Here is a 12311-nt window from a genome sequence, read left to right as displayed (position 1 = left end):
AATACTATTGCAGGGTTGACCCTTGAATAGCACAACACAGGTTTGAACTGTGTGGTCCATTTATACTTTTTTTTTCAGGGATGTATAGTCTGCAGTTAGTTGAATTCAGATCATATAGTACAGATGCAGAACCATGGATATGGAGGAACCACAAGTATGGAGAGCCAACTATAAATTATACTCAGATTTGACTGCATGAAAGGTGGCACCCCTAACCTCCTGCTTAAGAGTCAACTGTAATTCTCTTCAAATCAGTACTATGAATGTACTCTAACTAAAATCAAAACCTCAAAAATGCTCACTAACAGCCAAGAAATTTCTGAAAAACATTAGGAATGCATCACTCCAACCATTTCTGAAAACATACCAGAAAACTGTAAACAATTCATTATTTATTAGGAAAACTAAATGCCTTAGAGAATTTAACACATAATAAAACACCACCCCAAATCAGGAAGAATGGATTTCAACAAATAGTTTTTGGACTTTTGAATAAAAGTAGCTCTGTACCTTGCACTCTTCACAGAAATTAATTCCAAATGGAGATCGAGATGCATACATAATTAACTTAGAAAAAAATACAGAACATGCTCTATCTATATTTTGAAATAAAAGTCCTAAAAATATTTATCAACTTAACTATATATAAATATAAAACATCTGTTTAAAAAAGATACCAAAAGTAAAACTAAAGACAAGCGACCAACTGGGAGAAAACACTGAAACAGATGTAAAAGACTAATATCTATATCCAAACTACATGAAAAACTCCTAACTAATTCATGAGATAAAAAGACAAATCATTCACAGAAAAATGAGCAGTGTTGGCAAAAGGCAATTCACATGTCTAAAGCAAATATATGAAAAGATGTCCATCTTTACCTTTACCTACTAGTAAAGGTTTTTCCTAAACATGAACAATAAAAATGACAATTTTTCACCTATAAATTAAAAAAATTTAAGCAATGAAGTATCTCTTTAAAACTGCCTAACTCTGGCTCAGCAAGTCAAAGCTTAAGCATACAATAAATCCTTATGCCCATACAATCATACAGGATGATACTCTTTTAGCACTGTTTGAAAAAAAAAAGCAGTAAACTACCCTAGTGTCCATTATAGGCTAAGTAGGTTGTAGAACACTATACAAAAATCAACAGGTCAGATTAGGTGAGATTATATTCAAAGAGACCACGGAGAAAAGTTGCAGAATGATATACATATATCTATGTCAAAACTGAAGCTATACATTTCTTGTAGCAATTACATATATATACATTCACAGAAAACATGGAAGTGACTAAATGGAAAGTTAACAATTGTTACTTCTAGGGAAGGTATTGGGATTGTTAATCAAAAATAGACTGATGTTTTAAATGCAGTCATATACTACATTTGCAATTTACAAGGTAAAGAAAAAGCAGCATGCACAAACTGATAACATTTTAAGAAAAAATATACACAAAAAATTTTCCTTTGATGGTGAACATACAGGAAAAATTCTGGAAGGTTACCTGCCAAAATGATGCTTTAATACTATCTAAAGCTATCTCCAATAAAAATAATATACTGAACTCCTGTATTTTCATTTGAAAAAAAAGTTCCAGATTTGTCACAGTAATACAATTTCAGTTTAGCACTCTTATTGTTTTAGATATTTACAATGTTCACATTGTACAGAACTGTATACTGAAATTTGCCGTATCTTTAGATATAGTATTTGGGGCAAGGGGAAACAGTTTTTAAAGTTAGAACTTAAGTGATAATTAGGGCTTCCCTGGTAGCTCAGCTGGTAAAGAGTCTGCCTGCAATGCAGGAAACCCCAGTTCAATCCCTGGGTCAGGAAGATCCCCTGGAGGAGGGATAGGCTACCCACTCCAGTTTTCTTGGGTTTCCCTGGTAGCTTAGACAATAAAGAATCCCCCTGCAGTGCAGGAGAGCTGTACAATCTTCACACTGTACATAACTGTACACTGAAATTTTGCCATATCTTTATAATATAGTATTTGGGGCAAGGGGAAATACAGTTTTTAAAGTTAGAGCTTAAGTCATTACTAACATTTAAGTCAATGGCTTTATTAAGTTTATATACATTTCTAAAAGAACAAAGTACAAAACAATACTGGCTTATTTCTTTAGCAGTTTACTATTAATAACTCTACCTTTAACAAAAACACTTCACCATTAAACAAAAAACTTTGATAATTAAAGTTATCATTGATCAGCTTCTTGTGAAGACTATTCCTTTGGAGATTATTCTGTAAAACTATATCCTAATTAGAATGGCACTGGCATTCAGATACAACCAGCTGAATTTTATGAATAACACTACTTTCGACTATAAAAAATTTGAACTTTATTAATTCACTTATTGCTGAAGTCTTGAACCACAGAAACAACAATGATGAAAAAAGGGAAAAGTGCCAGAGCTGCCTGGTTTCACAATGGTTATGATACAAAAATGTAGTCAGAAAACAAAACAAAACAAAACAAAAATGTAGTCAGCAGTTTCTTTCCAAATAAAAAGGTCTTCAGTGGGGAAGAAAGACCTTTGAAGGCTATCTTCAATGGAATTTGGAATTTCCCTCACCCATTCCAGGTATCTGTTCAACTGACTCCTATAGCAAGTTGCCTTGTGAAAGCACCTCTCATATTAAAAAAAATAAGTTCCTTTAGAATGTACAACGGAGAGAGGACATTCTACAATGTACAGTGTAGTACAATGGAGAGAGGGTACAATGGAGAGAGGACTAGGTCAGTGTTATAACTATGTTTTCATCAAAGGCCACCAAGGAAAGACACATGTCTTTTTACCTCATAACATGAAGGCACTTTTTAAACATATATCACTTTTAACTTCAGTTTAACTTGGTAATACTTTACATGAGAGACCCAGCATACCTCAGTATGTTACAAACATTCAAAAAACACAAGCTTGGTGATGACAATTCAAAAGAAGTCATATCCAAGTACTGATGAAGAAACTCAGAAAATGGATCATTTGAGAAGGCTCTTTACATCTTTAAAACAAAAGATAGGTATAATTTTATTTCAAGAAAAGTATTCAGCATGTAAAGTGGAGTCACAGTGACTGACTAGTCAGTAGTGCTGGCATTTATTTTCCTTTCACACTGAAACTTGGAAAACAAGGGTATGAGTTAAATTCAACCTCTTTAATAGAAAAGTCTTTGATTTAGCTACCTAACTTTATTTTTATAACAAAGCACTTTTAATATAATTTAAAACACACAGGCTTTGATTAAAGAGTAACTGTAAATGGATCCAGTTTTCTTCCAACTGTGACGACAACTTTGTCATTTCTTCCAGAAGTACTGGCTCTGAAGGAAGCATTTTCAGGTGCAACTGAAAAGAAAAATGATAGCTGAACATTTAATTTAAGAAAAGTAAAATTTTGTTTATGCTGGATTTAACTGTTTTACAAGGAACCTCAGAAGACACTACTCTTGATTTTTTTTCTTAAAGGCTGGTTTATTACAATCTCACATCTCCCTCTCCTCTATTATGAGTCTTCACGGTTCTGTCACTCTCTCAGTAAAACTGAAGTAATGACTCTCCTCTGTTTAAGGAGAGTCCCGATACACATGAAGAAACAAAGTCCTAGTTCTAAATTTACAACTGTGGTAAATTTTGGAAAAAATACAGGAACAATCTGCAGCATTTCTAATTTTTTATCCTACACACTACCATCTATAAATTTACTTTTTAAATAATTTCAAATAATTAAGTCAAGTGAAAACTGTTTTAGATATTTATGAGATAAATAATCTATCTACTATTACTGAAAATCAGCATCATCTACCTCCTTCAATATGTTATAGCAGTGAGATAAAAATGAGTTCTCCATTATATTCGTCATAAAAGCAACTCTGTTACTGTCAAATCGTTTGAAACTCCTTCAACCAGGACAGAAGTAAACCTTACTTTTTTCATGATCATTAAAAAAAAGCCCTGCCAAAATGTAACTAAATAAAAACGCTAATAGGTTAATTATGTCTATGGATGATATAGAAGTCAGGGGGTTGAGTCAAAATTGTGCTGAGCTAAAAAACAGAAGTCAACAAAGAACATTTACAAGCTGCTGCCCCATCCAGCTATCCAGTATGGTAGTCACTAGGCACAGAAAGCTGTTGAAATTAATTAAATTTCTATAAAATGAGAAACTCAGGTTCTTAGTCACATCAGCCACGATTCAGGTGCTCAGTAGCCAGATGCAGTGAAGTATGGATACAGAATGTTTCCATCTCTGCAGACATTTCTGTCAGACAACGCTACTGTGGAGGAGGGCAAGCTGTGAAGTGCTGTCTCACATCTTAGACTTACCTTCAGAAACAGGGCGAGGTATGCCTGGGCTAACTCAAAATCCCGCTTTCTGTCCAACATTGTCCCAATCATCTTCAAGAAGCTCTTCATAATGCCTACTGAACCACCACAATCAGGAGACAAACTTCGAAGCTCTGTTTCAATTCCTGACGGGCCTAATTCTTTCAGAAGGTTAACAGCAGCTTCATCTACATTGTTTTAATAAGAATCCAGTTATTACCAACAATCATTTAAGAAACTAGTTTTCATTTCAAACTCAACATATATTTAAATTTGCATTTTTAGCAATTTCTTTCTATTAAGGTTGTTAAAAATCTAATTAACATTTAGCACCAGACATTTTAACATGCTTATAAATCAGTCAGAACAAATTCAATATAAGAAGGCTACAGAAGTATACACCAAGTTATTAATAGTATTTGCTAGTGAGAATAAGATGAGGTGAGGGAATTTATTTTTGTATTGTTTATAAAAGTTATAAAAGTATCACTTGACCATTAACAAACATTAATACTACAGAAATATATGTGGGGAAAGACTCCACCTTATTCACTGCAAATCTACTTTTCCCTAGAAGTAAGCACTCTTGTTTCATATACATCCCATGAAAACATACTCTGCTGCTGCTAAGTCACTTCAGTTGTGTCCGACTCTGTGCGACCCCAGAGATGGCAGCCCACCAGGCTCCCCCGTCCCTGGCATTCTCCAGGCAAGAACACTGGAGTGGGTTGCCATTTCCTTCTCCAATGCATGAAAGTGAAAAGTGAAAGTGAAGTCGCTCAGTCGTGTCCGACTCTGAGCGACCCCACAGACTCCTCCATCCATGGGATTTTCCAGGCAAGGGTACTGGAGTGGGGTGCCATTGCCTTCTCCAAAACATAGTCTATACACTTATACAAGCATTTGATATTACAATGGCAATGACTATGCTTTTAGGTTTTTGCAAAAGAACAATACCACTGACAAGAGTCTAATACATTTTGTTTTTCAGTAGATATTAAATAATAGTGCCTCTCTTCTTTGCTCCCCCATAAATGTAACAAGTTACTCCTTTTATAATCCTGCTACTCTTTAGCTATCAGTACAAGTACCATTCTTTGACTTTTGCCAATGGAGTGATACTGGCATGAAAACACAAAACAACTGGGTCAGAAGACAAGAGGGTAAGTCAAACGGGAGAATGACTGTAATTCTGTTCATTGCTTACAGCTCTCATGATCATTATTAGCTATAGATTGTAGCTTTCAAAATTTACGACACTCAATTTTTTAAAAAAGTCTTTTTGTGTGATAATTTGGTAATGTCCGAAATTACCTAAAACAAAAGTCTATTGCAAACTACACTGCAAATCGCACTTGTAAATAAAAAGAAGAGCAAAAAAGAAAAAAATTCCAATTTTCCATACAGAAAGAAAGAGAGGTTCTCAAAAGATTATCATCTTAACACCTGAGTGTAGCATCACTCATCTACTGTAAACAAAGCAAAAATTACTTCAGATTAAAACCAAGATTTCAATCCTTTTGGCTTTTACTTTCAACTACTGAGAAATCTGCTAATATTTCACTCAATTCTCATCATATAAAGTAACATAGTAAGCTGAATAATTTTATAAATATTATAAAAATTATAAATATTTATAAATATTATAAATATAAATTATAAATATAAATGGTAAAATATTTTATAATTTAACTTACATTTATTATTTACCAGTCCTTCCTCAAGTTTCAAGCAGAAATCTGATTTTTGAGCCAAAATTCCAAGATTTACCACTTTAGACTTAAACAAAAACAAATACACATTATTCAAAAACCACAATTATAACAAAAAATTTGTAGTTTATAATTAAAAGCTAGCATTAATTTACTCTGTATCTGTAAAACTGGGTCTTGGTTAAAACTACAAATGTACAGCATACCATGCACGCCCCGTGTGCCCAGATGCTCCTCTAACTGGGCTCTCACCTGCTGAGGATCATTATTCTGTTCAGGTGCAGCGTATCTGGGTACAAGACCAGGAATAGTTGGAATAAAAAATGGTGCTGATTTGGGTACTTTGGGTGGTTCCTTTGGTTTATTCTTTTTCTAATTAAGAAAAATGAGAAAAGGAAAAAAAGACTAGTAATTATCTTGCCAACAGTTTCTAACAGTTAATTCCCACTTAATTTTTAAAAATCCCCAAAAGTAAAAAAAATGAAAAGAATTAAATTTAGATTAGGATACTGAAATGAAATCCCAAACAACCAATATACCACAGATATCCTTAAATTGGGCTTCGCAGTGCAAACCTCTAGTACTCTTGCTGATAAGGCAAAAGGAAAATGATAGGGTTCAGGAGAAGCTCTGAGGCAAAAATAGCTCATTTTCCTGAAACGTGAATATTTAGGTGAAGAAGTAACAAGCAATTTTGAACTTCTTTTACACTGAAATACAAGATGGGCTAGAAAGCAAAATTTACATAAATGCTCAACAGTTTTTCAAATTTCTCTTCTTCAAAAGAAATCTGGAGCCAGAGGCAGTCTCTACCATTAAAAGTAATTTAGTAAATTTTGTGTGTATGTGTGAAGCATTCCCCTAATTCTTCTATTTTATTGGAATTTTTATTTTTCCTTAGTACTTTGTGTTTTTAAAAAGCAATAGAATACTATCGTTCCTTCATAAACTATTTCAAGTGTCAGCAAAATTCTATCACAAAAATTCCACTGGAATTCCCACTGACAGAATTCAATTTTGGTGACATTGTTACATATCACTATCTCAAGAGAATTTGATGGACTCTTAAGAAATCTCACAATTTTACCTTACACTACTCCTCTTCCATTCTTCAGGAACTGAGGGGAGATTTGCTTTTTGAAAGAAAGTCAGGGATATTTGTGGCCTCTTGGAGCCACAGCATAAAACAAAGTCGAACAAAGTACAGCCCATAGCAATGTAAGCACAGCCTTCTTTGTGATAGGGAAACTGTAGTAATGTAGTAAGAGTCAGTTACCCTTCCTAACTGACTGTTCTTGAGTTAGAAGGCAGTCACTGAGTTGTAAATAAAAACAAAAGGCTTTGGATAAGTTCCACAGGGTTCTGGAAATTACCTAATTTCATAAAGGAAACGGTGAGTATAAAAGTTAACCACAGGACAAAAATAAAAATTCTAATTTCTTTCATTCAGAAGGAAATTAATATTGGAGGTGTTATAAAGAGCATTCATTCACATTTCTCTATATTTTTATGCAGAACAAACTGCATCTTAGCAAGAAGAGTGCCCACCAAATGTAGCTCAATTAATTGGGCATTATTCTAATTGGTCCCTCACACTCACCTACTTGTTCTTTTGAATGTATTGCTTTTAAAGCCATTCCATAAACTACTTCCTTTACAGTTGATAGATTAGACAATATAACTATGTACCTAAACAACATACCTTTATACTGAAGCCCAATCTTTCAAAAAGTGAGCAATAAAAAGGAGCACTTTCAAATTTTGAGTCAAATGAACATGTGAAAACTCTCTTTTCTTAGCCGAGACATGTATGTCTTTTCTGGTGCCAATTTACTAGCTACAAAAATAGTTAGGATGGCATGTCATAGCTATCTGTCAGTGTTCCTTACACTTTTTTTATGCCAGCCCATAATGTGACTTAGTACACACATAAACTCTAGTGACTGTATGTATGCTCAGTGCTGTGCTTAGTCTCTCAGTCGTGTCCAACTCTGCGACCATATGGACTGTAGCCTGCCAGGCTCCTCTGTCCATGAGATTCTCCAGGCAAGAATACCCAAGTGGGTTGCCATGCCCTCCCCCAGGGGATCTTCCCAACCTAGGGATTGAACCCAGGTCTCCCGCATTGCAGGCGGATTCTTTACCATCTGAACCACCAGGGAAGACCATAATTACTCAAGTGGGTAGCCTATCTCTCATCCAGGGGATCTTCCCAACCCAGGAATCGAACCAGATTGCAGGGAGCTTCATTATCAGCTGAGCTACCAAGGATGCCTGACTGTATGTATATATCTAACCAAGTTGAGTTTCATAAAACAAAACACCCTAATTCTCAGAAGATAATCTCTGAAATTTTCTAGTCTGTATGTTTCAGTTGCTTTTGATACTCACAAATAGGGGTCATGCAACATGCTTTGAAACACGTTAATTCATGCCATAACTGTCCATTTGTCATGTAAAACTGTAAACTCCTCAAGGACAAAGGGCCAAGTTATTTGCCACTGCTATTATCTCAGGATGCTACCTACTACCTAGTTCACACTAATTTATGTGCCTGAACCTAAAAGCAAACCTTCCTGTAGCAGACAGAGCAGGGTGTGGTATGATAAAGAGTGACTGAAGTTTACTTTTAAAAAGACCAGTGAAAGTATTCTAGTCCCCAGATGTCTAGAAACAGAAACATCACACATTATGATGACTTCCCCCCCCCTCATTTCATAAGTTAAGTGAGATTAGGCTAGGCTTAAAACAATTTCTAATAGCTCTGTAGTTGCAGGCTATACTACTGCTGTATTTGAAGGTCCTTGAGTGCTCTCAAAGTAGATATATATACATGGAGAAAGTCTTGTAATAATATTAGATTAAATAGCATTCAGCTAAATGGTATCTGCTGTACTATCTTAGGCATTAACTACTCCACCTAAAGACCTCCAAGAAAGGGAAGCTATCTTTACTAAAGAAAATACTTTTGGAATATGTCTTCAGGGGCCAATATTAAGTGTACTATCAGATTAGATCAGATCAGTCGCTCAGTCATGTCCGACTCTTTGCGACCCCATGAACCGCAGCACGCCAGTATTACCTTAATAACATCAAGATTAAGAAGGTTTTTCCACCGGGATTCAGGAAGGAGTGACAGAGTTACCAACTGCTCATTCAACTGTTCTGGGGAGTCATACTCTATCATTTCCTCACTTGGTTCTACAGTTTCTTCTGATAATTCTACATCTTAAAACAAAAAATTTTCAAGTATAACAAATTAATGCTGAATGTAATTTTTATCATATAAAAGCAACTTAATTAACTTCAAATCCATTAGTATTTCACAACATGTTCACTCAGTATAACTCAATATAACTTGTAAACTCTATTCATTTTCTTATTTTCTCATATTAAGTACAATTTCCATCACCAGACTCAAAACATTTCTCCACTGTTTTACATGAATACTCCATCAATTATGTCTTTGTTTATACAAAGATTCATGAAGTCATTCAAAATACTTCATTAAGATAAAAAAATACTATGATTGAATGCATTAAACTGCCTTCAGTGGCAATATCCTACAGGTTAGGTTTATTATATTACTCTTCAAAAATTACTTTACTAGTTTTTGATTACCTTGGGTTTGACAAGTACCAGGAAGCATCACTACTGAAGGAACATAATCTGTAGGAAGTGGCCGTAATGAAACAACTGAATACAGGGAAATATTGGACCTGAGACATAAAAAACATAAGCAATATCACAAAATTTATTAAAAATATTTTCAGAGAAGCTTCAATTACTGGTAACAATCTCCACGATCTTGAATTTGGCTATAAATTCCAATCACTTGTAAAAAAAAAAAAACTCAAAAATAGACAGTATTAATTTCAAAATGCTTTGACTCATATCACAGATGTCATCACAAGAAAGCTGCCTATAAGTATTATGAACAGAGTCTTTATTTTTAATGTAGCACAAAAAAGTACTTGAGAGATTAGTAGTGGATAGTATTTTTATGGATAATATTTTTATAAGGTAACATAACACCCATTTATTTATACTGCTTTGACAAATGGCAACCTTCATCTAAGGAAATTACAACTGAAGGAAAGATGGACTCAGAGCATTACGTCAGACGGTGATTACACGGATCAGATCCTTGGGGGTGCTGAACAGTCATGGGTTCCCCTGTCTCTAGAATGGTCCTTTAAGTGCTACTTGACCCTGCGTCATGACTTTGGATCTGACTGACTAATCTGATCCACATCTGACTAATCAAGATGTGAATATCTGTCCCAAAGTGGGCTAATCATATTGTTTCCTGTACATAATGAATCTGGAATGGGAATTCCAGGTTCTGAGTTATATTAACAGCTGTACTATATACTCTGTTGCTGAGGTACCACAACACCATTCTTCTCTTATCTTGACTGTTCAAGCCTCAAAGATTCCAGGAGATACTCCATTCTGCTTATTAAGGTGACCAGAGTCTATTTCTATTATATATTAAATTTATTTTCACATCCTAAAAAGTCAATTAGAAAACCTTGTAAGTAGAAAAGGAATTCATTTTTTTCTCTTCCTCAATAATAAGAGTTAAATTTTAAACTCACTTATCCTTTCTGCAAATAGAAGTCAAATAGGGTAACAAATAAAAATCAAACATGTTCAACTCTTTGCGACCCCATGAACTATACAGTCCATGGAATTTTCCAGGCCAGAATACTGGAGTGGGTAGCCTTTCCCTTCTCCAGGGGATCTTCCTGGCCCAGGAATTAAACCAGGGTCTCCTGCATTGTGGGCAGATTCTTTACCAACTGAGCTACAGGGAAACCCTATATTACTATCCTTTCTGCAAATAAAAGTCACAGATAAAAATCTGTGACTAACAGATAAAAATCAAACATGTGTAGCTTAGAATATACACTTGAGCTGCTGCTGCTGTTAAGTTGCTTCAGTCGTGTCTGACTCTGTGCAACCCCATAGACAGCAGCCCATCAGGCTCCAGCATCCCTGGGATTCTCCAGGCAAGAACACTGGAGCGGGCTGCCATTTCCTTCTCCAATGCATGAAAGTGAAAAGTGAAAGTGAGGTCGCTCAGTCGTGTCCGACTCTTAGCGACCCCATGGACTACAGCCTACCAGGCTCCTCCGTCTATGGGATTTTCCAGCCAAGAGTACTGGAGTGGGGTGCGCTACCTAAACTATCAAGCAGAAGTTGACTTAACTGTAGACTTAAGGTGAACTATGTGACACTTCCATTTTATAAGTTAAAAAACCCCAAAAAACTGAAGGGCAATGTTAGCAACTATGACTGTCTGACAGTATCATCTTCCTTTTTCTTCTTACCCCAGAAAGAACTGTATGAGAGAACTTACCACAGATAAACTCCAAGGTGGTCGACATGGGAGGTGGCCAGAAAGTCTCCAGTCGGGGACATAGTGACATTAAGAGGAGCCGAGTCCAACAAGAAGCTGTCTATAAGACTACAGAAAGAACCAAGACGTTACAGTCCTTCAACTCTACTAAAAAGGACACAATTCACAAAATATCATTTTGCTAAAAGAACAAAGGGTAAGAGATGAAGAAAATGTTTGCTTTTTACTTTTAAATCACCAACACCAAAAAGTCATCACTAACAAAGAGCTTTGTCAACTAAGCTACGATGGGAAAATAATCTCCTCAATGAGAAAGACCCAGAACACTAAACAGATCAATTAATTTGAGAGAGAGTTTCAATAAAAGGGAGACTACAGGAGACAATGCTGTTTTTCTGGAATGCCATTTTGGTAGGTTCGGAAACAATTCTAAAGATCACACATTTAAAATAAATTATCAGCACTCTCCTGTATTTGTTATGCCAGTGAAAATAACAAAAGGGGTAGGCAACAGAAGAAAGTAATAAAATGGCCATGGGAGAATGGCAGTGGGGAAAAAAAGTTCGGGCAATTCTGTTTTTCAAACAGGTGACCGTGTGCTACACAGCAAGCAGGAAACTCAGTCTGTGCAGCATCACCGTAAAGCAGTTCACGGTGCTAGTCCACACGGACACTTCGGACAGCTGCAAGCAGGGGCTGTGAAAAGCTGGGGAGGAAAAGGGAGCGATGGCACCCCAGAAGACGACGCACAGCAGGCTCCCCAGAGAGCAGTGTGTGCGATGAACATGAACCTTACAGACGGGCAGGACTTCAACAGATGCCGATGGTCAAGAAAGCACCTTCTGGGAGAAGGAATGTGGAAGGCAAGGCAAGGGGAACCGTGTCCAGTGAGGAAC

The 12311-nt window shown here is 35.8% G+C and overlaps 1 protein-coding gene across 2 annotated transcripts in view; it reads right to left on the bottom strand.

Moving 5' to 3' along the window:
• Positions 1-375: 375 nt before the first annotated feature.
• Positions 376-12311, bottom strand: part of WDR36 (WD repeat domain 36) — a 43506-nt gene continuing 31570 nt past the window's right edge. For both annotated transcript variants that reach the window (XM_061424559.1, XM_061424560.1), the window contains 7 exons: positions 11416-11523; positions 9672-9769; positions 9133-9278; positions 6303-6422; positions 6036-6117; positions 4339-4526; positions 376-3360 (listed from right to left, as the gene is read on the bottom strand). In XM_061424559.1, coding sequence (XP_061280543.1) covers positions 3211-3360; positions 4339-4526; positions 6036-6117; positions 6303-6422; positions 9133-9278; positions 9672-9769; positions 11416-11523 — 892 coding nt within the window. In that variant the 3' untranslated portion in view covers positions 376-3210. The remainder of the gene's footprint in view (positions 3361-4338; positions 4527-6035; positions 6118-6302; positions 6423-9132; positions 9279-9671; positions 9770-11415; positions 11524-12311) is intronic.

The sequence above is a fragment of the Bos javanicus genome, chromosome 7 (genome assembly GCF_032452875.1).
Source record: "Bos javanicus breed banteng chromosome 7, ARS-OSU_banteng_1.0, whole genome shotgun sequence".
Classification (NCBI taxonomy): Eukaryota; Metazoa; Chordata; class Mammalia; order Artiodactyla; family Bovidae; genus Bos; species Bos javanicus.
The sequence above is the reverse complement of the archived record's forward strand: the minus strand, read 5'-3'. Positions and strand labels throughout refer to the sequence as shown.